Genomic DNA, 26,792 nt, shown 5'->3' with positions numbered 1-26,792 from the left:
ATTTATAAGCTCCAAGATGAAAGAAACCTAATACCAGCTACACCTAGCCATCAAAAGAATCATGATGATTGGCAGATCCAAGGGCCAGCACAAAACACCCAAGGTAAGAGGCACTGCCCAGCACAGAATGATATCAGTGATGATGATATACGTAAGAGGTGCCCTGCACAACAGACTGTGCAACAGAATAAAAGGAACAGAGAAGAGATGAATCCTAAACGGAACTTCAGAAGAAAACAAGCTCTCCTTATTGGAACCTCAAATGTGAAGTATGTGAATTCCAGATTCGTTGCTGGATCAAAGGATAATGTGTACAAAGTCCAGAAATTTACAGTTAAGGAGGCCCTGAAATACATACAGGAAAAGAAGCCTGAAACAGATTTTGATCCAAAAGTTGTAATCTACCATCTTCTCTGCAATGATGTGGAAAAACACGACAAGGATGCCTTGACCAAACAATTGCAGAACCTTGTAACCTATACGAAGTCGAAGTTCCCTAACTCGAAAATCCTAACATCACTTGGCCTCCCAAGGGAAGATCCTAGATCTCAACCTAAAAGTAAATACTCTAAATGTCACCCTACAAAACGTGTTCCGAAGTGATCCGTGTGTTGAACTTTGTGACAACATCAACCTATTCTACAGAGGCTATGCACAAAGGGGCATCCTGAATGATAAAAAACACTTAACAAAGAGAAGAACTCTCATCCTGGCAAACAATCTGAGGGATGAACTCTATCGGATGATATGACTGTCAGAAAAGTGAGAAAACACTTGAAACTCGGAAGTTGGAACATTCACTCCTTAAAAAATTCCTTGTTTGATAAATCAACAGACAGAACTTTTTTAGAGGAAATCTCTAATTATGACATATTAGGCTTGCAAGAAACCAAACATGATGACCTTGATATTAATTGTGAAAATTATGAATCAATTAGAATATCTCGTAAAACTGAAAATGGTTTTCCTACTTCTGGAGGAATGATTTTATTGATTAACAAAGATGTTAAAAAAGGGGTCACGATTTTGAAAAATTCTAGTAGTGAAATTCAGTGGCTAAAACTCTGTAAAACTTACTTTGGTTTTAACAAAGATGTCCATGTTTGCTATGTATATATGCCACCTTCCAATTCCTCGTATGTAGTTAGACATAAACTAGATGTCATGAGCATGTTAAATTCAGATGTTATAAAATATGGCAAGTTAGGAAACTTAATAATATGTGGTGATTTGAATGCAAGAACAGCCAATGAAACAGAAAATGTAAAGTTTGACTATTATGCACCTATGCCTAGTGATGACGTGGGTTACAATTTACCCCCAAGATTCAGTCATGATGATGTATGTAATGAGAGGGGAAAGGACCTTATAGATTTGTGTGTTTCTACTGATGTACAAATACAATGGAAATAGTGTTGTTGATTACTGTTTAATTTCAAATTCCTTTGCCAATAATGTGTTATACTTCTATGTACATGATCACATACCAGTTCTTTCTGACCATGCAAAAATTACAATTCATATTAATCATTCATTTGAAGAAATTGTTGCTCCCAATTTAGACCATTGCACTAATATACCTTTTTCATATGTATGGAACAAAAACTCTGATATGCCTTTTTAAAAAGCATTTGATAGCTCAGAGGTTAAAGACAAAATGTTACGATTTGATGAATGTGCAAAAAGGGTATGTAGTTCTATGGGTTCAACAACAGATACTGACGAACTATTGGGAAACTTTAATAATATATTATATAGTACCTGTAAGCTGTCACTAAAGATTAAATCAAGTAAGAAAACTAAACGTAATAAAACCCCTAATCATAAGAAATGGTATGACAAGGATCTTGCCCATATGCGCTCTGAACTAATACGGAAAAGCAAAATGTATTCAAACTTTCCAAGTGACCCAATTATAAGAGGGTCCTTCTTCAGATTCCGTAAGCTATACAATCGATGTTGCAAACACAAATATAGGTACTTTAGAACAACAATCATAAACAAGTTAGATTCCCTATATGTAAATGAACCAAATGCATACTGGAAACTTTTGAAAGATTTGAAAGCAGAACAGCAAACAAATGACCAGTCCATTAAGATATCTAGTGAACAGTGGGTAAATCATTTTTCCACACTACTCAGTATTGATACTCAGAATAAATATTTTGAAGACCTTGCTAAGTCGGAGAAATCTTATAAAACATTTACTTCTTTAGACTATACAATTAAAGAAAAGGAAGTCTGTGAAATTATTGAACTCCTAGGCCTAAGACTTATATTTAGAAGGGTGTTCAAATGTTTTAAATGTTTCTAATTATAGTGAGATAGAAATTGATTGATACCGTTATCTTATGTTTCTCAGTTTGTTGATAATCTTACGATGAAAATTCGATAGACAAACCAGTCTTAATAACACTGAAACTGTAGCGTGCATGTGGATCATACCGTTTATCTCTGTCTTATCTCATTATGTCTGTCTGTTTGTTTATCTTCTTATATCTGTCTGTCAGTTGTTTATCTCCTTATGTCTGTCTGTCAGTTTGTTTATCTCCTTATGTCTGTCAGTTTGTTTATCTCCTTATGTCTGTCAGTTTGTTTATCTCCTTATGTCTGTCAGTTTGTTTATCTCCTTATGTCTGTCAGTTGTTTATCTCCTTATGTCTGTCTGTTTGTTTATCTCCTTATGTCTGTCAGTTGTTTATCTCCTTATATCTGTCTGTCAGTTTGTTTATCTCCTTATGTCTGTCTGTCAGTTGTTTATCTCCTTATGTCTGTCAGTTGTTTATCTCCTTATGTCTGTCAGTTGTTTATCTCCTTATGTCTGTCTGTTTGTTTATCTCCTTATGTCTGTTTGTCAGTGTGTTTATCTCCTTATGTCTGTCTGTCAGTTTATCTCCTTATGTCTGTCTGTCAGTTGTTTATCTCCTTATGTCTGTTTGTCAGTTTGTTTATCTCATTATGTCTGTCAGTTGTTTATCTCCTTATGTCTGTCTGTCAGTTGTTTATCTCCTTATGTCTGTCAGTTGTTTATCTCCTTATGTCTGTTTGTCAGTTTGTTTATCTCATTATGTCTGTCAGTTGTTTATCTCCTTATGTCTGTCTGTCAGTTGTTTATCTCCTTATGTCTGTCTGTCAGTTGTTTATCTCCTTATGTCTGTTTGTCAGTTTGTTTATCTCATTATGTCTGTCAGTTGTTTATCTCCTTATGTCTGTCTGTCAGTTGTTTATCTCCTTATGTCTGTCAGTTTGTTTATCTCTGTTTGTCTGTCAATTTGTTTATCTCATTATGTCTGTCTGTCAGTTTGTTTATCTCCTTATGTCTGTCTGTCAGTTTGTTTATCTCCTTATGTCTGTCTGTTTGTTTATCTCCTTATGTCTGTCTGTCAGTTGTTTATCTCCTTATGTCTGTCAGTTTGTTTATCTCTGTTTGTCTGTCAGTTTGTTTATCTCATTATGTCTGTCAGTTGTTTATCTCCTTATGTCTGTCTGTCAGTTGTTTATCTCCTTATGTCTGTCTGTCAGTTGTTTATCTCCTTATGTCTGTTTGTCAGTTTGTTTATCTCATTATGTCTGTCAGTTGTTTATCTCCTTATGTCTGTCTGTCAGTTGTTTATCTCCTTATGTCTGTCTGTCAGTTGTTTATCTCCTTATGTCTGTTTGTCAGTTTGTTTATCTCATTATGTCTGTCAGTTGTTTATCTCCTTATGTCTGTCTGTCAGTTGTTTATCTCCTTATGTCTGTCAGTTTGTTTATCTCTGTTTGTCTGTCAATTTGTTTATCTCCTTATGTCTGTCTGTCAGTTGTTTATCTCCTTATGTCTGTCTGTCAGTTTGTTTATCTCCTTATGTCTGTCTGTTTGTTTATCTCCTTATGTCTGTCTGTCAGTTGTTTATCTCCTTATGTCTGTCAGTTTGTTTATCTCTGTTTGTCTGTCAGTTTGTTTATCTCATTATGTCTGTCAGTTTGTTTATCTCCTTATGTCTGTCAGTTGTTTATCTCCTTATGTCTGTCTGTCAGTTTGTTTATCTCCTTATGTCTGTCAGTTTGTTTGTCTCTGTCTGTCACAGTCCGTTTGTTTGTCTTTGTTTGTCTGTCATTGTCAGTTTGTTTGTCTTTGTTTGTTTGTCACTGTCAGTTTGTTTATTTCCGTTTGTCTGTCACGGTCCGTTTGTTTGTCTTTGTTTGTCTGTCACGGTCAGTTTGTTTATCTCCATTTGTCTGTCACTGTCAGTTCGTTTGTCTGTCACTGTTAGTTTGTTTATCTCCGTTTGTTTGTCACTGTCAGTTTGTTTATCTCCATTTGTCTGTCACTGTCAGTTTGTTTGTATCCGTGTGTCTGTCACGGTTAGTTTGTATCTGTGTCTCTGTCTGTTTGTCAATTTGTCTGTCTCTGAATAGAAAGACTACATTAGGCTATCTCTTTTAAGTTTGTATCAGTACAAGAACCTCCTCATTAGTTTCTCTCTTTGTAACAGTACAAGAACCTCCTCATTAAATTGTCTCTTTGTATCAGTACAAGGACCTCCTCACTAGATTGTCTCTTTGTATCAGTACAAGGACCTCCTCACTAGATTGTCTCTTTGTATCAGTACAAGGACCTCCTCACTAGATTATCTCTTTGTATCAGTTCAAGGACCTCCTCACTAGATTCTCTCTTTGTATCAGTTGAAGGACCTCCTCACTAGATTGTCTCTTTGTATCAGTACAAGGACCTCATCACTAGATTGTCTCTTTGTATCAGTACAAGGACCTCCTCACTAGATTATCTCTTTGTATCAGTACAAGGACCTCCTCACTAGATTATCTCTTTGTATCAGTACAAGGACCTCTTCACTAGATTCTCTCTTTGTATCAGTACAAGAACCTCCTCACTGGATTGTCTCTTTGTATCAGTACAATGACCTCCTCACTACATTGTCTCTTTATATCAGTACAAGGACCTCCTCACTAGATTGTCTCTTTGTATCAGTTGAAGGATCTCTTCACTAGATTATCTCTTTGTATCAGTACAAGGACCTCCTCACTAGATTGTCTCTTTATATCTGTACAAGGACCTCCTCACTAGTTTCTCTCTTTGTATCAGTACAAGGACCTCCTAACTAGATTATCTCTTTATATCAGTACAAGGACCTCCTCACTAGATTGTCTCTTTGTATCAGTACAAGGACCACCTAATTAGATTTTCTCTTTGTATCAGTTCAAGGACATCCTCATTAGATTTTCTCTTTGTATCAGTACAAGGACCTCACTAGATTGTGTCTTTGTATCAATACTAGGACCTCACTAGATTGTCTCTTTGTATCAGTACAAGGACCTCCTCACTAGATTGTCTCTCTGTATCATTTCAAGGACCTCCTCACTAGATTATCTCTTTGTACCAGTACAAGGACCTCCTCACTAGATTGTCTCTCTGTATCAGTACAAGGACCTCTTCACTAGATTATCTCTTTGTATCAGTACAAGGACTTCCTCACTAGATTGTCTCTTTGTATCAGTACAAGAACCTCCTCACTAGATTCTCTCTTTGTATCAGTACAAGAACCTCCTAACTAGATTATCTCTTTGTATCAGTTGAAGGATCTCCTCACTAGATTATCTCTTTGTATCAGTACAAGGACCTCCTCACTAGATTTTATCTTTGTATCAGTACAAGGAATTCCTCACTAGATTGTCTCTTTGTATGAGTACAAGGACCTCCTCACTAGATTGTCTCTTTGTATCTGTACAAGGACCTCCTCATTAGATTTTCTCTCTATATAAGTACAAGGATCTCCTCACTAGTTTCTCTCTTGGTATCAGTACAAGGACCTCCTTACTAGATTATATCTTTGTATCAGTTGAAGGACCTCCTCTCTTTGTATCAGTTCAAGGACCTCACTAGATTCTCTCTTTGTATCAGTACAAGAACCTCCTCACTAGATTGTCTCTTTGTATCAGTACAAGGACCTCCTCACTAGATTCTCTCTTTGTATCAGTACAAGGACCTCCTCACTAGATTCTCTCTTTGTATCAGTACAAGGACCTCCTCATTAGATTTTCTCTTTGTATCAGTACAAGGACCTCCTCATTAGATTTTCTCTTTGTATCAGTACAAGGACTTCCTCACTAGATTCTCTCTTTGTATCAGTACAAGGACCTCCTCATTAGATTTTCTCTCTATATCAGTACAAGGACCTCCTCATTAGATTTTCTCTCTATATCAGTACAAGGACCTCCTCACTAGATTGTCTCTTTGTATCGGTATAAGGACCTCACTAGATTATCTCTTTGTATCAGTACAAGGACCTCCTCATTAGATTTTCTCTCTATATCAGTACAAGGACCTCCTCACTAGATTGTCTCTCTGTATCAGTTAAAGGACCTCCTCACTACATTGTCTCTTAGTATCAGTACAAGGACCTCCTCATTAGATTTTCTCTTTATATCAGTACAAGGACCTCCTCACTAGATTCTCTTTTTGTATCAGTTTAAGGACCTCACTAAATTCTCTCTTTGTATCAGTACAAGGACCTCCTCACTAGATTGTCTCTTTGTATCTGTACAAGGACCTCCTCACTAGATTCTTTTTGTATCATTTCAAGGACCTCCTCATTAGTTTGTCTCCATTTAACTACAATGAAAAACAAGCCTTTCTATATAAAATATGTTTTCCATTGTTGTTAATCACGTCACATACCCAACAAACTAGAAAGTGATATTTAAAACAGTAAATCAAAATATAAAATCGACATATAAAAAATGCTGTCACATAGAAATTGAAATACACATGTTATTACAGCATATGTTTTATCCCGACCTTTCATTTTGCATGAGAAATTTACATCCAGTGGTATGACACATTTAAGCTTGAAAGGGTACAAAGAAAACTGTATGCGTATAAATAATTGGTGATTCTGGCAAAATTTGCATCCTGTATATACATGTAACATCAAAGTACAGAACGTACTCCTGGAGGTTGAACTTTTTCAAACTTTCAAAGAAAAATTATTGTATATATATCAAAGCAATTCCGTTCTTTTTCTTATTATTATCTAATTTTTTTTTTGTATTTTTTTAATGATTGTATAATGAATTATTTTCACTACATTTGCGCCTTTATTCATTTACTGCATAGAATCAGGCATGTTGTGGACCATATCATAACTTCAAACCCTCTAATCAGCAATGGACTCGCCCATATACTACCTCGCGTGCAATACAACAGTAATATTTCTGTAAACTGAACATACCCGTGTATATGGTGCTTACAATTTGAAGTAAGCTATATTTGTATTAAAGACAGACAATACCCGTCATGATTATAAAAACAGCAAAAATAGGTGGAATGTAATGGACTCTAGCTATAGAATAATGAGAAAATGATACAGTCGGGAAAAGGAATTTACTGCTTGGGAGGATTTCCACAAATGCAATAGATGTGCTTGCCTTGATAATTAAAATTTCTCGCATATACTAAATTTTCAAAACAACCCAGAATAAATATGATTTCAGTGTTTCCGGCATTTTGTTGCAAAATTCGAGACCCCTCCCCCAATCAATTTTACAACAAATTTTTCCCCTCACCCCCCCCCCCCCCTTTTTTTTTGGGAAGCAGAACATCATCACGCAACTGGTATCATAAAGGCAGAATTAGGCCAGTTTGGATGTTTCAAAATCAAAATAGTTTCCTGTTTTCAACGATTTTTGAAGACAAGAATTTTATTCCTATAATCGATTTTCACACACACACACACACACACACACACATACTTGTATACACCTGAAACTCACTACACATGACTTTACTCCTGAAAGTCACTACACTATTTTCTAAGCATGTTGGAGAGCAATTTTGAGCAAATTTGTAAAAGAGGGCCTGCTCTAATGTGCCAACAGGGTTTATTACCCATGAAATCCTTTTATTAAAAATTTGAAATTTCACCTGAACTCCACTACATCTGACCACGTGACTCTTCACTGACACACACATGATTCTCACTACATTGTCAGTGTTGATATACACACATGAAACCGACTACTTGCGTTAAATTATGAACTTACCTGTATTTATCTCATCTCATTAACCACTCGATACACATGTCTTTACTTTGAGTATTTAATATTGAGATTCCTGTCATACACATGTAGTGGGATGTTAGTAGACACACATGAAACCGACTACTTGCGTTTAATTTCGAATTTACATCTAATTATCTCCTCTCATTAACCACTCGATACACATGTCTTTACTTTGAATATATTCCTGTCATACACATGATTGATTGATTGTATTTTGCTTAACGTCTGGCTCGAGAATTTTTCACTCATATGGAGACGTCTGTCATACACATGTAGTGGGATGCTAGTAGTGTATTTCAATAACCAGCCAATCAAAGTTTTGTAACAAATAGAATTATTTTCTAAAAATATTTTTAATTAGGTAGTTGACACCCAAGATTTTTGTGGGTTCCATTAATCACAGGCAACTAAAGTACGGATATTACTACCCACCCACCCCTTTTATAAATTTTTCGTGACAATAACTCTGAAATGTGTGAATTCCCTGTCTATCTCATCCCTCTTTCAATTTATGTAATCATTTGATGCTTTTTGTAAGCTTTAAAGATTGGGCCTTCTACCGGTGTATTTTATTATACTGGTAAGGGGGGGGGGGGGTTAAGCCTAATACCCCATACTTCAGGTGCCTGTGCTATTAATTGGCCACGGTAATGTACTTTTGAGGAAAATTGCAGTTGACCCCTATGCTTGTGAAACGGGATAGCACTACATGGCTATCCCACTTCTGACACCAAAAATGTGTAACAGGATAGCGCCACTTGGCTATCCCACCACTGCCACCAATTTGTAACATGTAGCTGTCACCCAGCCAAGTGCTGATCACGCTCGCTGTTGCTTAACTTGCATAATCAAGAGAGCGTCTACCACATCACTAGAAAAGCTAGCTCTCTAGCGAGGCAGTATAAGTTCCCTCTTATACTGTTCGCTACACTTATATTACATGCATTTAAGCATAAATTCTTCATTTTCTGGCAAAGCTATATAGGTCAAGTGCATAGTAGACATTTCCATTTAGAAAGCCACCATTTCGAGACTGAATGACAGGACAAGTATTGAATCTAGCATTATATTTAATGATGTAACTTACAGGTTCATAGTACAATTGCAAAGAATCACAAACAACTTCTTTTCAAATGTTAAGTCCCAGTTATTGCATCTACATAATTATGCAGTGCATAGAAAAAAATGTATATTAAGCAAAATCGGTTTTACTAGTGATTACATCCAATAAATTTATACATAATGCACACATTAATACTTTGAAGTTCCTCATTCATTTATCCCCTTTCTTTGCTATTTGGGGGGAAAGCTAAAACCCTGGCTACTTCAACTTCTGCTTTGTGTGCTAGTTCAAGATGTCTTGCAATGTTAGCAATCATCTTATCACAAAAAAGCAGGCATGCAGTTTGTTGAAGTTTCCAATTGAATTTTTGGGAACACCTTATGGCTTAAAAAGAAATGTCTTTTTCTTTCTTTCTAGAGAGCATGGGATAGTTTTCACTCTCTATGCTACTGTAGCTTTCTTCACTATCAGATACTTTTTCACTTCCAGGATCAATGGTAGGACATTCTGAAACTATAATATAAACTTTGTTACTATCAAGTACAGCAAGCAAATTTATAGAATTTTACTTTCTTTACTTCATGAAACAATTTCCTATACCTTTATTTTGATCAAGACCTTCATTACAAAAGGGGTCTTTATTTGTAATAAGAAAACTTAAAGTACAAGCAAAGTTTTAAACCAAGACCCCAAATACTATTTGAGACATCATTTAGAAACTTTGAACAAGAAAATAATATAGGACGTAGGACATGCGTAGGACATTTAGGTATTTTTCAAAAATCAGCAGTTTCATGCCAAAATCTCATTAGGGTCCAGTAAGATAATATGACTTAAGTAGTTCACATAAAAAATAATGGGTATTTGTTATTGGTATATAAGGAATTTGCAAAGATCTTATATGCTACTTGAGATATCATCCACAAACTACATGTTTTCTACACTGTGCAACATCACAACATTGGCCTTTAAGCATTTGACTTAAAAACAAGGGGCCCATGGGCCACATTGCTCACCTGAGTCTCTAAAGATTTTTCCTATATATTCGCATGTAAAACTTTGATCTCTATTGTGGCCCCAACTTACTCCCAGGGACCATGGTTTATACAAACTTGAATCTATACTATGTCAGGAAGCTTTCATGTAAACATAAACTTTTCTGGCCCAGTGATTTTTCAGAAGATTTTTAATGATTTTCCCTATTATATAATATATTTGCATGTAAAATTTTGACTACCTACTTCGGCCCCATCTTACCCCTGGGGACCATGATTTTAACAAACTTGAATATGCACTATCTCGGGATTCTTTCGTGCAAATGTAAACTTCTTTGGCCTAATGGTTCTTACGGATAAAATTTTTAAAATATTTTTTTTCTATTTATTAGTTATGTAAATGAGTTTAACATAATTGAATCTGCACTATGTCAGGAAGCTTTCATGTAAATCTCAGCTTTTCTGGCCCAGTGGTTCTTGAGAAGATTTTTAAATGACCCCACCCTATTTTTGCATTTTTGTGAGTATCTCTCCTTAGAAGGGGACATGGCCCTTCATTTGAAGAAACTTGAAAGTCCTTCACCCAAGGATGCTTTTGGCCAAGTTTGGTTATAATTGGCCGAGTGGTTCTGGAGAAGAAGTCTAAAATGTAAAAAGTTTACAGACAGATGGGCAGATGACGGACAACAGGCGATCAGAAAATCTCACTTGAGATTTCAGCTCTGGTGAGCTAAAAATAAAGGCCGTTCTTAAGTCATGAGGATAACACCTACAAAGTTTTATTCCAAGTTCTTGAGATATCATCTGAAAAACCCTTGGTTGACGAACAGATGGATAAATGGAAAGATCCAATTTAATATCCCCTTCTTCCGTGAAAGGTGTGAGACTAAAGAAGATGAAAGGCAATTACCTTCTATCATGAGGTCACTTTCCTAAAACTGTCAGGAAGATCATCTTGGTTTTCTATTGACAAAAAACATTCAAGGAATAAATACAAAAGCTACCTGATTTATATGAGTATAAACTGTATTGGGGCAGCTTATGCTTTAAAACCCAGAAAGCAATATATATTTAAGTGTGAAATGTTCGTGCAAGAATAAACTATATTTTTTTACCCAAACAAATAGGTGTTACAACCAGAAACAGTGTTCGAAATTGGTTTAAAACTTGGTATAGACCATTGGTCTATGCCAAAACAAGATGACATAGACCTAATGAAATTGGCATAGACCGCAACATTGAAAAAAAAAAACCCACAAATTTAAAACATTGTCATTTACTTTTAATGTACTTAGAAAGCATATTTTCTTTCCATTTCCATAACGATGTCCTTCTTTCCTCATAACGTTTATCAGAAGTCAACTTTTGGGATAACTCTATTGTTTTAGATCGAGAAATCGGCATGGACAATTTGGTCTATCTCAATTACAATTGGCATAGACCAGTGTCATTTGACATAGACTCGGTCTATCGGTCTATGGTTAATTTCGAACACTGCAGAAACAAGAGGTCCATGGGCCACATCGCTCACCTGAGTCACCGTGGTCCATATCTGAAGACTTTCCATATAGATTTGCATGTAAAACCTTAGTCCCTATTATGGCCCCAACTACCCCTGGAGGCCACGATTTTTGCAAACTTGAATCTACACTATGTCAGAAAGCTTTCATGTAAATGTCAACTTCTTTGGCCCAATGGTTCTTGAGAAGAAGATTTTTAAAGATTTTCCCTATATTTGTATGTAAAACTTTGACCCCCCCCCCCCACTTGTGGCCCCATCCTACACCCCGGGGCCATGGTTTGAACAACTTGAATCTGCATTATGTCAGAAAGTTTTCTTGTAAATATCAGCTTTTCTGACTCAGTGGTTATTGAGAAGAAGATTTTAACTATATATTTGTATGTAAAACTTTGATCCCCCTTGTGGCCCCATCCTACCCCTGGGAGCCATCATTTGAACAAACTTTCAGGTAAATTTCAGCTCTTCTGGCCCAGTGGTTCTTGAGAAGAAGATTTTTAAATGACCCCACCCTATGTTTGCATTTTTGTGATTATCTCCCCTTTGAAAGGGACATGGCCCTTCATTTGAACAAACTTGAAAGCCCTTCACCTAAGGATGCTTGTGGCCAAGTTTGGTTGAAATTGGCCCAGTGGTTCATGAGAAGAAGATAAAATTGTGAAAAGTTTACAACAACGATGACAGACAACGGACAAATGTTGATCAGAAAAGCTCACTTGAACCTTCGGTTCAGGTGAGCTAACAAGTTATTTACACAATAAAATGCTTTCTTTGTTGTTTCACCGGGTAATGAAGGTAGCTAGCATTGCAAAAAAAAAAATTCATAACCCGTGTAAACGGGTTATGTAAACTTTTTGTGCAATGATTGCTACCTTCATCACCCGATGAAGCAACAAAGAAAGACATTTCATTGTTCATATTTATATTTTGTTGTATTGTTTTCAAATATAAACTAGATTGAAGTACTAAAATATCATATAATTGACCCATTTGTTATGTTAAACAGAACAGCCAACCCACCCTTTGACCTTGATGACGCCCCATATTTGGTAATGATCACACAGAAAGATGGTACAAAAAAACTGGATCCAACAAGTTTGCAACAAACATGCTTTCATTGCTCCAGATGAAAGCAATGTCAATTTCAATAGAAATATAAGAGAATTCAGTGAATGTAAATATATGTATATAAGATTGTTCTGTTTCAATTGCTGAGTACTGCAGTACAGGGGAAAATGACTTTAAAGAGATAATTACCTTCAATTAGAGAGTCTGAATCACTGTCGGAGCAGTGGTCTGGTTCATAATCAGGGTCCTTCACTAAAAAAAAATAAATAAATGAAATTGATTTAAAGCTATATATTCCGTATTACAATGTTTGCAATGTTGGAAACCAGACCAAAATTTTGTCAGTATAAACTATATAAAAGAGACCTTTCTGACAAGTGTGATGAATCATTATTGGTACTGTGGTTTCATCATTATTCGCTAAACACCAATTCCTTGTCAAGTGAATTCCTTGTCAAGTCGATCACTCACTCTCTCTTTCAAAACGACATGGATTTTTATACACATGTAGTTACAATCAGGTAAAGTGTCAAAATTTACAGAAAAGAATGTCTGAAATACAAGCTGATCTCTTTTACTGAGATCTTTTTTCTCTCTCCATTTCTGATGTCTTTCTTCTGTAGTTGACCACAACTTTGTTCATACCTAAAAGCATATAATCCTTCACATCTTCTGCATCAGTGTCACTGTCTGAAAAAACCAATCCATGCCAGGATATTTGCGTTGAAATTCCACAGAGATATTACAAATGCAGCCATACTTTTTTAATATGTATACTTTCTTCTCTTACTCTTTTTACATTTAAAAAATTCTTATACAGATATAGATTTAAGATTCCTGAAATCCTGAAGCAGGTTGCTCCCCCCCCCCTCTCTCTCTCTCAACTTTTATTCATGTGTTGTTCATTTACAAATTATAAATTCTGCTCATACCTGTAGGAGCTTATCTCCAACTTTTGCATTATAAGATGAATCCCAGTCATTGACTGCAATATCCCTGAAAGATAGGGGTGAATCAATATATCAATATATCGAAATGCACCGGTATACGCCTGTCTAGCGATATACAATATGGTGTTTCGACGATACGATATGTCGGGTTTAAAAATAGCCCTTTTAATAGTTGGGATCGAAGTTCATAATTTAAAAATGGCTTCTAACAGGAACACGATTCTTCAGACCATTCTCTCACCAGAGGGCGTGCTACGCAAGCTTCACTGGGGCGTAGCATAACGCCCTCTGGTGAGAGATTGTTCCTCAGACTTTAATACTCGCTTTTACATTGTGACATCAGAGGTTCCTCAGACTTTAAGCCCCGCTTTTACATTGTGACATTGGTGTTTCCTCAGACTTTAATTGTCATTGTTTGTTTTGTTATGAAATAAAAGATATTAAACCACTTCATTTTTTTTAATTTTGATATTTTACTTCAGAAAATGCTTAACTACATTGTAAATCCAATATATCAGATATCGCATCAGAAAATATTGTATTGTATCGTATCGGAAAATCTTGATCAATACACACCTCTACTGAAAGACAACACATTAGAAAGTTTATAGTTATGCATATTATCTCTATCTTGTAAACCTCCTTCTTCCATTCTTTCTAAGTGATAAAGAACATTATATACATTGGATTCTTATACACATGTATTGAAATTCATGGATAGCTTCAAAATGTAAAAATCCCGTGGGGATCCGGGTTAGAATAGGTCCTCAGTACCCCCTGCTTGTTGTAAGAGGCGACTAAATGGGACAGTCCTTAGGATGAGACCGCAAAAACTAAGGTCCCCTGTCCCAGCAGGTGTGGCACGATAAAGATCCCTCCCTGCTCAAAGGCCGTAAGCGCTGAGCATAGGCCTAAATTTTGCAGCCCTTCACCGGCAGTGGTGACGTCTCCATATGAGTGAAAGATTCTCGAGAGGGACGTTAAACAATATTTAATCAATCAAAATGTGAAGGGAAATATTTATGTTATACTAAAGAATGCTTGCTTCTCTCACTCTCTCTCTCTCTCTCATTTTCTAACCTTCTCTCTTTCAAAATGACACCAATTTTAAGGTAGTGACATTCAGGTGCCAAAAAAATTTGATTCTTTCTCTCTTCTAACCTCTTCTCTCTTTCAAAATAACACCAATTTTTACACACATGTTGTGACAATCAGGTGTCAAAATAACAAAAATTGATTCTCTCTCTCTCTCTCATTTTTAATGTTGTAGTTGCAAGAAGTAATTAATTTGTTTTATACCTGAACATGCATCATCCTCAACATTGGCTTCTGTAAGTGAAACAATGGCGCAGTTTCTCATCATGCTTGAACATTTTCCCTAAAAGCAAAAGAGTACTTTAATTTGAAATGCAGGTTAATCCTGATGTTTACTTCCTTCTTCCACTCTTTCTAAGACACACAAATTATAATACACATAGATTCTTATACACATGTAGTGACATTCATGTAGTGTCCAAACACACAAGTCATATTCAGGTTATACTAAAGGATTAAAAGATGCTTGCTCTCTCTCCCCCTCTTTCTCTCTCTCTCCTTCCACTCTTTCTAAGACACACATATAGTATATATATATATATAGATTCTAACACACATGTAGTGACATTCAGGTAGTGTCAAATTACAAATGTTGTATTCTTGTTATACTAAGGATTCTCTCTTTCTCTCTCTCTCTCCTTTTCTAACATCTTCCCTCTCTTTCAAAATGACAAATTTTTTTACACACATGTAGTGACATTCAGGTGTTTAAATGTAATTTTTTTTAATTCAAGTTAAACTAAAGGATAATTTCTCTCTCTCTCTCTCTCTCTCTCTCTCTCTCTTTCTTTCTTTCTAATCTTTCAAAATGACAATTTTTTTTTTTACACACATGTAGTGACATTCAGGTGTCTAAATGTATTTTTTTTAATTCAAGTTAAACTAAAGGATAATTCTCTCTCTCTCTCTCTCTCTCTCTCTCTCTCTCTCTCTCTCCTTTTCTAACATCTTCCCTCTCTTTCAAAATGACAAAAAAATTTACACACAAGTAGTGACATTCAGGTCTAAATATAATTTTTTTTAATTCAAGTTAAACTAAAGGTTAATTCTCTCTCTCTCTCTCTCTCTTTCTAACATCTTCCCTCTCTTTCAAAATGACAACAATTTTTACACACAAGTAGTGACATTCAGGTCTAAATATAATTTTTTTTAATTCAAGTTAAACTAAAGGATAATTCTCTCTCTCCTTTTCTAACATCTTCCCTCTCTTTCAAAATGACAAAATTTTTTACACATATGTAGTGACATTCAGGTGTTTAAATGTAATTTTTTTTTAATTCAAGTTAAACTAAAGGATAATTTCTCTCTCTCTCTCTCTCTCTCTCTCTCTCTCTCTCTCTCTCTCTCTCTTTCTTTCTAATCTTTCAAAATGACAATTTTTTTTTACACACATGTAGTGACATTCAGGTGTCTAAATGTATTTTTTTTTAATTCAAGTTAAACTAAAGGATAATTCTCTCTCTCTCTCTCTCTCTCTCTCTCTCTCTCTCTCTCTCTCTCTCTCCTTTTCTAACATCTTCCCTCTCTTTCAAAATGACAAAAAAATTTACACACAAGTAGTGACATTCAGGTCTAAATATAATTTTTTTTAATTCAAGTTAAACTAAAGGTTAATATTCTCTCTCTCTCTCTCTCTCTCTCTCTCTCTCTCTCTCTCTAACATCTTCCCTCTCTTTCAAAATGACAACAATTTTTACACACATGTAGTGACATTCAGGTGTCTAAATGTAATTTTTTTTAATTCAAGTTAAACTAAAGGATCATTCTCTCTCTCTCCCCCTCTTTCTCTCCTTTTCTAACATCTTCCCTCTCTTTCAAAATGACAACAATTTTTACACACATGTAGTGACATTCAGGTCTAAATGTAATTTTTTTTAATTCAAGTTAATCTAAAGGATAATTTTCTCTCTCTCTCCCTCTCTCTCCCTCTCTCTCTCTCTCTCATTGTTGCTAACAGCAAGAAGTATTGAATTTCTTATACCTGAAAATGCATCATTCTCCTCATTTTCTCATCATGCTTGGACATTTTCCCTGAAAGTAAAAGTGAATCCTGATGTTTACCTCCTTCTTCCACTCTTTCTAAGACACACAAATTATAATACACATAGATTCTTATACACATGTAGTGACATTCATGTAGTGTCCAAACACACAAGTTGTATTCATGTTATACTAAAGGATTAAAAGATGCTCTCTCTCTCTCTCTCTCTCTCTCTCTCTCTCTCTCTCTCTCTCTCTCTCTCTCTTTCCACTTTCTAAGACACACGATAGTATATATATATATATATATATATATATATATATAGATTCTAACACACATGTAGTGACATTCAGGTAGTGTCAAATTACAAATGTTGTATTCTTGTTAAAGTAAAGGATCTCTCTCTCTCTCTCTCTCTCTCTCTCATTGTTGATAACAGCAAGAAGTATTTAATTTTTAATACCTGAAAATGCATCATTCTCCTTACTGGTTTCTCTATGTGAGGCAATAGCACTGTTTCCTATTTTCTCATCATGCTAGGACATTTTCCCTGAAAGTAAAAGAGTACTTTAATTTGAAATTCAGGTGAATCCTGATGTTTACCTCCTTCTTCCACTCTTTCTAAGACACACATATCAGTATACACATAGATTCTTATACGAAACATTGTAGTGACATTCAGGTAGTATCAAAACACAAACTGCCACGGTGGCCTAGAGGTTATAGCATTCGCCTCACATGTGGAAGGTCGGGGTTTGAATCCTGGCCGCGACAAACCTAAGTCATTAAAACAGGTAGTGACAGTTCCATAGCCAAATGCTTGGTATCAGGTGTGAATGTCACAGGTCCTCAGAGATGACTTTAAAAACAGATATCCATTGTCACAGTGGGTGTGGCATGCTAAAGAACCCTCACTGTTTAATGGCTGAGCAAAGGCCTGAATTTGAAGCCCTTCACTGGTCTTGGTGACATCTCCATATGAGATAATTGACAAGCATTAAGAAACCACATACCTGAGTGTACAATGTTTGAATAGTTTCAATGAAAATTTTCAGAAGAAACAAGGTAAAATTTATAAGTCTATGCTAGCATTACATCTGAAAAAAGTACAGAGATCTAAAAAAAAACAACAAAAAAACCAAAAACAAATAGGCAACATAGAATGCATCACTCAAGTTTGTAAGTAACTCTTTAAATGCAAAAATGATCTTCTTGACCATCCTCGTGATTTTACTATGCTATAAACATACATTGCCAAGTTAATTTCAAAGTATAAAATAATGAATCTACATGTTCAACATATTAACAGATATAACAATAGATTACTTTTATAGCCTAAAATAGTCACACAAAATGAAGATTGCTTTATGGAAAAAGTCACAACTAGATTTCTGATCAGATTATTAACAGTGATATATGTCAAATATTTGGCAATATGCATAGCTATTATGTAAAATCCTATAAAGCATTCGGGATATCTAAATACGAGTACAATTACGTCTCAGGCCATCTACCACACATAAAACACTATACAGAAAACTAAACACACTGTTTCATACCTTTTTCTCTGATTTCTTTGGCTTTTTGAGATCAAAGGGATCATCATGATTCATCGTCTGAAAGAAGTATAATTACTCAAAATTGAAGTATGGTTTTCAACTAGAAGCATGAAATGTTAAGAAAGGCTAGTAGAAAATAATTGTGTGAGTACCGCTGCACATCCCACTCAATAATATCTCACTCCTATTGATACACATATTGTCAAATGTCAGGGATTTAGACCCCTTCTTAGGCACTTATGGCCTTTAAGCAGTGGGGATTCCAGGGGTCAACATTTACATTTGTTCGCTTGTCCGGTACCAGTGGAAAAACATTTCGGACAAGTGAATATTGATGGGCACTTGTCCGATTGGACAAGTGCTTTTTTATGTAAAGAAGTCTCCAAACAATTTTGTGAAAAGTTTATCGGTAGTTGAGAGTCGAAAGTACATGTAAAATGCATGGAAAATGAAGTTCGATCGCTATGTAAACTAGCTGAGTCATACTCAATCGGGATTGGTGTTCACTTATTGCGTACTACTTTCAATCATCCATGGCAATCTCTCACCAGAGGGCGTTACGCTACGCTCCACAATGTAGCGCGCCCTCTGGTGAGAGAATGCATCCACGGATCTTACGAAGTCATTGATTCAAGATGGGAAGTCTAGATAAAATTTTGTTTTATGCGTTTGTTGTTTTTATCAAGAGAATAAGATTAAAAAAAAATCAATCAAGCAGGTATAAAAATAGACTATATATTAAGTAAATTAAATACAGTTTTCAAGTTGACGATATTAGATCCTTTATAGAAAAATTTTCGGACAAGTGAAGTTGAAGTTCGGACAAGTAAATATCTTTGTCTCTTGTCCAAATGGACAAGTAGGAAAAAAAGTTAATGTTGAGCCCTGGATTCTTTTATGTGCCAAACCTGTTCACAATGAACCTGTATTGAACCTCACAAAGGACTGGCCCATTTCCTTCCCTTTTATAACAAACGGGAACAGGGAATTACATAATACATTTAACTTTACTGGGATTGGCGAAAAGAGGAGGTATTAGACTAAATATTACTATTTTGCATTATTTACGAAAAATTATTTATTGATTATCGCATTGTTAATTCATGAATGTATTTTATTACATACAAAATTAATGGGAAAATTTATGATTTCAAATTTAAGGGCGATAGCTCCTTGACGATGGGCCTGGATAGAGATATCTTGGCTCTGAGCACAAGGCAGCCCTAGGTTCCAGATGCTGTCTCACCTTGTCCATGACATGTGTATCAGCTAGAGCTGAGCCTGATAAACTACTATGCATATGATATAGAACATGAAACAAGAAACTAAAATAATTTGTTGAAGATCCCCACATAACCGAAACTTTCGCTCTCAACTGAAATGTTTTCATTTGCAGTCGACAAATTATAAGATAGCAGATATCTATACTTATACATGAATAAATTTTGCCAATAAACTAAGAAATGCTTGCAAATGAGCTATTGCTTGCATGTTTAAAATTTCAACCACATATGAGATGATGTCCCTATAAACTATAATTGAATTCTACCTGATCAGCAATTATTGTGAAATTAATTGAAAACCTACTTTCATTTTCGATAAACTACCCCGAAATAGCAAAAATGAGAGTAAAGTGGTGGACATGCTTTGGCGGATCTAAATCATTTGGAGATGACAACATATTACATAAATCTGTTAATAGTGAATATGTTAATAGGAAATTGATTTAAAGTATGCATAGGATTGAGCGAATTAGGATGCGATAATTGTTAAATCTATAAAATGCGCGAATTTGTATCTTCTATCCACAATTTTAGTTTTAAAGGAAATTTCCAGATGTTCGGGTAGCTAAACAGAGTTTCGTATAAATAATATTCATTTCACCATGGACCGGACACAAATTCACCATGAAAAGAACATTTTTAATGCACGTTTTTTTCTTTTATTCATATTTTTTAACTTCAAATACATCTATTAGTAAAATAAACTTTTAAAAATAAACAAAGCAACAGATACAGTACTACTCCAAGCGCTCAAATTGTGGGTCTCTTTGATAATGCATTTAAAAACTAAAGTCCCATGCTACGGTAGGTGCTGGCACGATAAAGAACCCCTTACTGATCAATAACCCTTAACACGGAAGTTCCGATTGTTAATTGAAGGATTTACATGGACATAGATATATCAGTGATTGGGATAAGTAAATTGCTTACTGTGACAATGGCACGTTACGAGCTATTGTCAATGTGACATTTCTAAAATGAATGCGCCATATTGAAATTTTTATGAGACATTTTAAAATGACAAGTCCGAGAGACCAATAAATTATAATCTAAACACTACTGACAGACTGTAATGCCGTTGGCGTGGATAACTTTAGTTTTATTATTTGTGTTAAATTTACGTTTTATTAAAGTAAGGATTCTTATCGTGATTGTCCGCGTCATCGTCTCCTTCTGCTCCTGCCAGTACTGGCTGATCATTAAGGCAAAAAATTAAAGTCAGTTTACCCTTTGTCAGGCTTAAGAATTTTTTTCCCGTGGAATCTCCAGTCCGTGCGCATTAAAATTGCAATTTAACGAACAAATCAGATAACTTTTTACTGTTTGATTAGACACGAGGAAATCTAAGTCATACTTGCGCTTAAAAGAACGTAAAGTTGTACTATTACTAAAGCATTAACAGCGATAAAGATTTTTCAAGCACTTAATTAATCGATAAAGATTAAGTGGGGGATCAGCTCAAAAGTTGAAAAGTTCGTATATCTACGAAGTCAGTGGGGAAAATCTCAAACTAGGTATATCAACGATGTGCGCCACAACGGCGCAATGTTTCAATATTCTATGCGCCATTTTTTTTATTTAATGCGACTATGGTGCAGGGCGCGTGCTTATCCCAATCACTGTATATATGTTAAATTAATATTTTTAATTCTTTGGATCTGTGATTTATTTTCATAAGATAAGAAATTCTTTTTATTCTAAACTTTTACTGCATTGTTGTTTGATGCTTGGTCAATATTGTTCAATCCATGGTGAAATAGCTCAATACTGCATTAATTAGTTTTATTTTCTCTTACACTGTCATTATTTATGTGTAAAGTGTGATTTCTCGTGCTTGTGCAGGTATTCAACTAGTATAATCAGAAACACAAGATTGGAATTAAAAATTAAAACATTATAACAATATGTTTAAACTTATAAAAAAGTTCAACTGTTTGGTGGATAAAAATATCTACACTTTACTATATGTATGCATGTTTGACTATAGAATGGGGGTCAAACACACTGTCAAGTGAGGAAGGGGGGAGGATTGAGGGGTTGGGGCAGATGTTACATATCTCATATCGTTAAAGGCTCTGTTTATTACAAAAAAATGATGCACACTGGCAGGACCAAATAAAATACATTCATCCATCCTCCAACAAGTTCCATCAAACCTGTACATAGGAATTACCATCTGAAGACCTAAAGCGGGGAACACAAATTTCTAACATCACCAAGAAGGCTGATTCAAACCTAGGCTATATCTGCGAAGAAATCTACAAAACTGCCCCAAAGGAAGCCAACGCAATACCTATATCTCATTTATATGACCTATCTTAGAGTACGTATCTTTTGTATGGGATCCTTACTACACTAAGGACATCAGCAACATTGAGAGAGTCCAAATCATCGCAGCAAGAGTTATCTCTCTGACCATACCAACCGAGTAGCAGAATGTATCAGTGCAATATTCAGAGATTTCAAACAACCAACACTTCAAGACAGATGCTGTAACATTAGACTAACATACTTCTACAAGGTAGTTTAGGGACTGATGCCAGCCATACACCGCCACAAAATTACTGTACCCACCACGTACCTTGAAATTATGCAGAAGTGACAGAACCATCACTGCCCATACATATACAGACTATAATACTGATAAAATATCTGACCATTCAGCCTTACTATGACAGTAGAGGATTGATTTTTGCGACAAAGTCCTGCACTCTCTCACTAATTGAAATTACACTAAATTTGCAATTTGTTATGTAATCATAGATACAAGTATTGAACTGTTGAAGTAAAATACTAATATGTATATGCTACCCGGAAAAAGGTTTAACCTGTTAACCTCCAACATATTTCCAAACTTAATCATGTTAATTTTGATAAAACAAATAACCTCCATTGTTTACGATTATGGTGATTTATACAACACTTCAATATACAGGATTACAATTCTGATTAGTCCCGATCCACAATGCTGCTCATGTTCACTAAGTTCAGTTCACTCACCAGCATGCAGCAGCCATGATTTCGGTGCCTACGGGGCTACTTTCACTTTCACAGGAAGTGAATGCAGATCGAGGTCAAATTAACGTCGGAGGCCCTGTTGTTTAGAATTGGAAACTCTGAGCATAGATTGATCATACATGATGAGTATTTACTCAAGGAATTACATTTCATGCCCAGATATGTTGGGCCCAATCCGTCTTTGCTCCAACCATCACAAACTGACAAACGGATGGTGACCGTGATACTGATAGTAACAGCTGAGTAAGGTAAATATCTTGTAAACATGCAGAACTTTGGAATACGTACTTTTAAGATTTGAATATCATGACCAGATAGCAGGATAGATAGATTACAATATATCAAGTGTATGTATCAGACATTCTTAAAAGCAATTTTTCTTTGCCTATAAGATTTCAAAATAGACCAGACTTAATTTTATCTTATTCTAGGATATTTTAGTTTTGACTATATGGTAATTTGTCATTACTTTCGACAGGCTACATGTACCCCCATCATCACTGAAAGGCAACCGGGATGCAGTCTTTAAATCTGGAGTTCTGGGCAGAACTGTGCATTTCTGGAACAATGATGAGTTTAAGTGAAATGGTATTACTTTGTCATGAATTTCTACAGTGGCTACATGTACCCTGACCATCTTTGAAAGGCAACCGGGATACAGTGCAGTCTTTATCTGGAATTCTTGGCAGAACTGGACATTCCTGGAACAATGATCAATTCAAGTGAAAAAGACTCGGGTGCAAGCAGAAATTCTTGTAATTACAGAATGTATTCCTTAAGAGAGGCAACATGTGACCTGAAAACAATTCTATTCAGATCTATTTAAGGAATGAATTCAGTATCTAATTCATCCAAGTATATACTGGGTTTGGGCAGTTTGCGCTTTTTTAAACTGCTAAGTGGTTTATGAAAAAGCACATTTTTGAACTTGCAAAAGAAATCAGACCAACTGCTGATATACGTGGTTTTCAGTGAGTTAATCAACGATTATCTATGAAAAGTTAGCTACACTGAACAGTTTCTTTTTTTACATGAGTATATATACCTGAAACCCATTGCACATCATAAGAATTTTATTTTATTTTGGACAGTGCTCTTGTTGTAAAGTATTATGTGTAATGCATGTGAGTTGTGGACAGGGGTTTGTAGTCATCTGAGAACAAGGATTGGCACGTTGGGTGGACTTAGAGAAATCTTCATATGCTAAACCCAGTTTTAGAAGAAACGAAGAAAGCAAACACTAGATCAGTTCCAACTAATAGAGCTGTCAATCAGGATAAGCAATAAAACATGCAGGCAACAACTTTAAGGGGAAATACTCGCTAAATGCGAGTTTAAAATTGAAATTGCGAGTAAAAAATCACAAGTGATCACAACTTTTTGCGAGTGAAAAAAAAACACGATCTTTTTTCCAGATTTTCGAGGTTTATTGGCTGTACTTTGAAGTTTACAATAATTTTGTGTTGTGCATAGAAACGCTTTACAGAATGAATATACAAGTATTGAAAAAGTAAACGTGGATCGAATAAATAACTAAGGCCAAGGTCATCTCAGTCAGTCCTACTTCAAGCACACTTCGGGCGTCTCAGTGACGTCTGATTTAAATAGCAAGCATGTTGATTTCGTCCATGTCTTCATGAAACAACACATGACTGAGTTAGTGTCATCGTTTCACTCTATAGCCCAAAACTTCGAGTTCGCGGGGGGTTTTTTCCACTAGAATTTTTTAGGTGAAATTTCCAAAAGTTTTGAACATATTGTTTAAATTGGCGCAAACAGTCTCCAAGATTTCAAACCACATGATGTTGTAAATAGGTAGTAGATCTCTGGACAGCGAGTACACCGCACAAGTGTACCCTATGACCCTCACCATGCACCATGCTTGTTGCCTGATAATTCATTAAATTTTAAATGAAAGAATTCTCAATCTTATTTTCATTATTGCACTTTAAAGAAGATATTAAAAGATTTCCCCTATATTTTGATATAAAGACATGTTTGTTTTCTTAAATTCCTGTAAAACAGCAATCGATTGAAAAATGCTAGTAAAAGCTTAATTTTGCTAGTTGGAAAATAATCCACTAGCTAAAATTTGCTAGTAGTGAAAAAAGTTAATTTCGATCCCTGACATGTTGACCAAATTGGCACTCAGCTGTAATAAAACATTGTATGTAGGGAACATGTACTAGAAGGAAAGAGCGTTTATGTATACATTTAGTTTTTATGTAATATTCATTAATTATTATTATATGATTGATATTAAATATGTAAATACTTATTTTTATTTTGAATTCTTTTTTACAAAGTGACATACTGGCACTAAAAAGGTATTTCATTTTTTGATTATGGCAACGAAAATAAGAACATATATCAGGAATTTATATTTAAGGGAGGTTTCACGCTTTCTAAATCATCCCTTACCAGCTGTTTAAAATTCATCCGGAATTACAATTACAAACCAGGTTGTTTTGGACATTGATATGAGTGTCGCATGATTGGGATTGCTGTCTAAAAATAGTACTGATGAGAATTTAAGAAATGGAATTTGAGGTAATTTGATGATTGTAATCAGAAATATTTATTTAGAAATAGTACATCATAAAGGGACATGGACACGATTTGAGCTGAAAATTTTAAAATTTCATTTTTCCATTTTTACTGTTTACAATGCTTAACAAAAGTATTTCTAATGGTCGACCAAAATTTGAATAGCAGTTGTTGAGTTACAAGTGAGATACAGCACTCACAATTCTTTGTAAAGTAAACAAGGCTTGTGCCATAATTTTGTTTACATATAGATAGCTTAATAGAAAATAGCATGTTTAAACCAAAATGAGATGCCAAACACTAGAAAGTATTTAATTGTGTTCAGAATTATCTGCTTTAAACGAAACATTTACTAGTATATTCAACCTATGTAAACAAAAACATGGCACAAGCCTTGTTTATTACAAAGAATTTTGAGCTCTGCATCTCCCATGTACTTTGACAACTGACACTCAAATTTTTGCTGACCATTAGAAATACCTTACTTAAGCATTCTAAACATTAGAAATGAAAAAATAAAATTTGAAAATTTTCAGCTCAAATCGTGTCCATGTCCCTTTATTTTCTCCCTCAGTGCCCTCGTCCGAAAATAAATATTTTCTCGACTATTTGATAATAAAACAAAACAGAAAAATTTAATAGGTTGGCTCCGTTCGTTACAAGATCGCTTTTAATAAGCAAACATCAAATTGACAAAGCTGAAAAATCACCAATGAATTTAAAACTGAAAATGGGCTGGGTGGGAGGGAAGGCTATTTAGGCACAGAATACAAAAGCGACCTTTGTTGCTTGTAACGAACCTAGCATTGCCCGAACACTGACCAGTAGTAGTATATATACTAAGCGCTGGTGCATGAGCTCAAAAACCCGCGAAATGTATTTACGGAAAATAACCAAAAATGACAAAATGTAAAACTTATACGGTACCAATTTTGATGCACCAGATGCGCATTTCGACAAATAATGTCTCTTCAGTGATGCTCAACCGAAATGTTTGAAATCCGAAATAACTATGAAGTTTTAGATCTAAATATAGCCAAAAACAGCATGCCAAACAAGTGGAGCCAAATTCGTCCAAGGATAAGAGCTATACAAATGTAAAGAAATGAGTTTAATAGATATACAAATAATATCAATTAAGGAAAAAAATCGGGTATTTCTGACAGACTGCTTGCTCATGCAAGACACCGTGCTGCAGTATTTACATTCCCTTTGCATCTGCCTGATCATGAAGCAAAGTGGGAAAATCTATATTTTTGTTTAAAGCCAAACAGTATTTCTATTTTTGGATTTACATGTATTTACTTTTGACCATCACAATATTTCAAAAGTTCATATTTTCATATGAGAAATTATATGGTTTTGTTTACAGGTAGAAATGCTACTGTCTGTCTGCATGTAAATTTAACATGCTTCACTTTCCGAGGTTGTAGTGAAATGTCTTCAATGTTTGTGCATGTTAGGAAATAATAGAAATACTGTCCAACATTGTACAGGTTTGTGTGTTGTGTGCAATAAATTGCAAGTGTTTTAACTTAACAAAAGCTACAGTTATGCAGCTAAATTCACAATGGGCATTAGATTGATTGTTTGCTAAATTCATTATCAATGGATACATTCTTTCTACACAAATTAATAATAATCGGGAAAGTATTT

General features: G+C 35.1%; 1 protein-coding gene and 1 long non-coding RNA gene across 13 annotated transcripts; one reads left to right on the top strand and one right to left on the bottom strand.

Annotated features, from left to right (window-relative positions):
• Nucleotides 1–9,110: 9,110 nt before the first annotated feature.
• Nucleotides 9,111–22,659, bottom strand: LOC125648128 (uncharacterized). Of its 12 annotated transcripts, none has more exons than XR_008798984.1 (9): nt 22,572–22,659; nt 18,289–18,345; nt 17,193–17,279; nt 16,730–16,779; nt 14,953–15,031; nt 13,636–13,699; nt 12,893–12,955; nt 11,027–11,079; nt 9,111–9,634 (listed from the first exon to the last, which is right to left on the bottom strand). XR_008798984.1 is itself a non-coding variant. In XM_056151060.1 (8 exons), exons 4-8 carry the CDS (start codon nt 16,772–16,774, stop codon nt 9,613–9,615), a joined length of 240 nt encoding a protein of 79 aa, XP_056007035.1. In that variant the 5' UTR covers nt 16,775–16,779; nt 17,193–17,279; nt 18,289–18,345; nt 22,572–22,659; the 3' UTR covers nt 9,111–9,612. The 12 variants fall into 12 exon arrangements, 5 of the variants coding, with proteins under 5 accessions (XP_056007035.1, XP_056007036.1, XP_056007037.1 ...); XR_008798987.1 differs by having other exon boundaries at nt 13,636–13,688; XR_008798986.1 differs by lacking the exon at nt 13,636–13,699.
• Nucleotides 22,629–24,867, top strand: LOC125652325 (uncharacterized). Its single transcript, XR_008798991.1, has 2 exons — nt 22,629–22,837; nt 23,068–24,867. It is a non-coding gene; the product is annotated as an uncharacterized LOC125652325 (long non-coding RNA).
• The last annotated feature ends 1,925 nt before the right edge of the window (nt 24,868–26,792 follow it).

This window comes from Ostrea edulis, chromosome 10 (genome assembly GCF_947568905.1).
Source record: "Ostrea edulis chromosome 10, xbOstEdul1.1, whole genome shotgun sequence".
Classification (NCBI taxonomy): domain Eukaryota; kingdom Metazoa; phylum Mollusca; class Bivalvia; order Ostreida; family Ostreidae; genus Ostrea; species Ostrea edulis.
The sequence above is the reverse complement of the archived record's forward strand: the minus strand, read 5'-3'. Positions and strand labels throughout refer to the sequence as shown.

Coding starts and splice junctions, on each gene's coding strand:
- LOC125648128 (XM_056151058.1), bottom strand. CDS start 16,870: ATGTGTATAAGAATCTATGTGTATTATAATTTGTGTGTCTTAGAAAGA. Junction 15,032..16,729: donor GGAGAATGATGCATTTTCAG/GTATAAGAAATT, acceptor TTTTGCTTTTAG/GGAAAATGTTCAAGCATGAT. Junction 9,638..11,051: donor GATGATCTTCCTGACAGTTT/TAGGAAAGTGAC, acceptor AAGTTTATATTA/TAGTTTCAGAATGTCCTACC.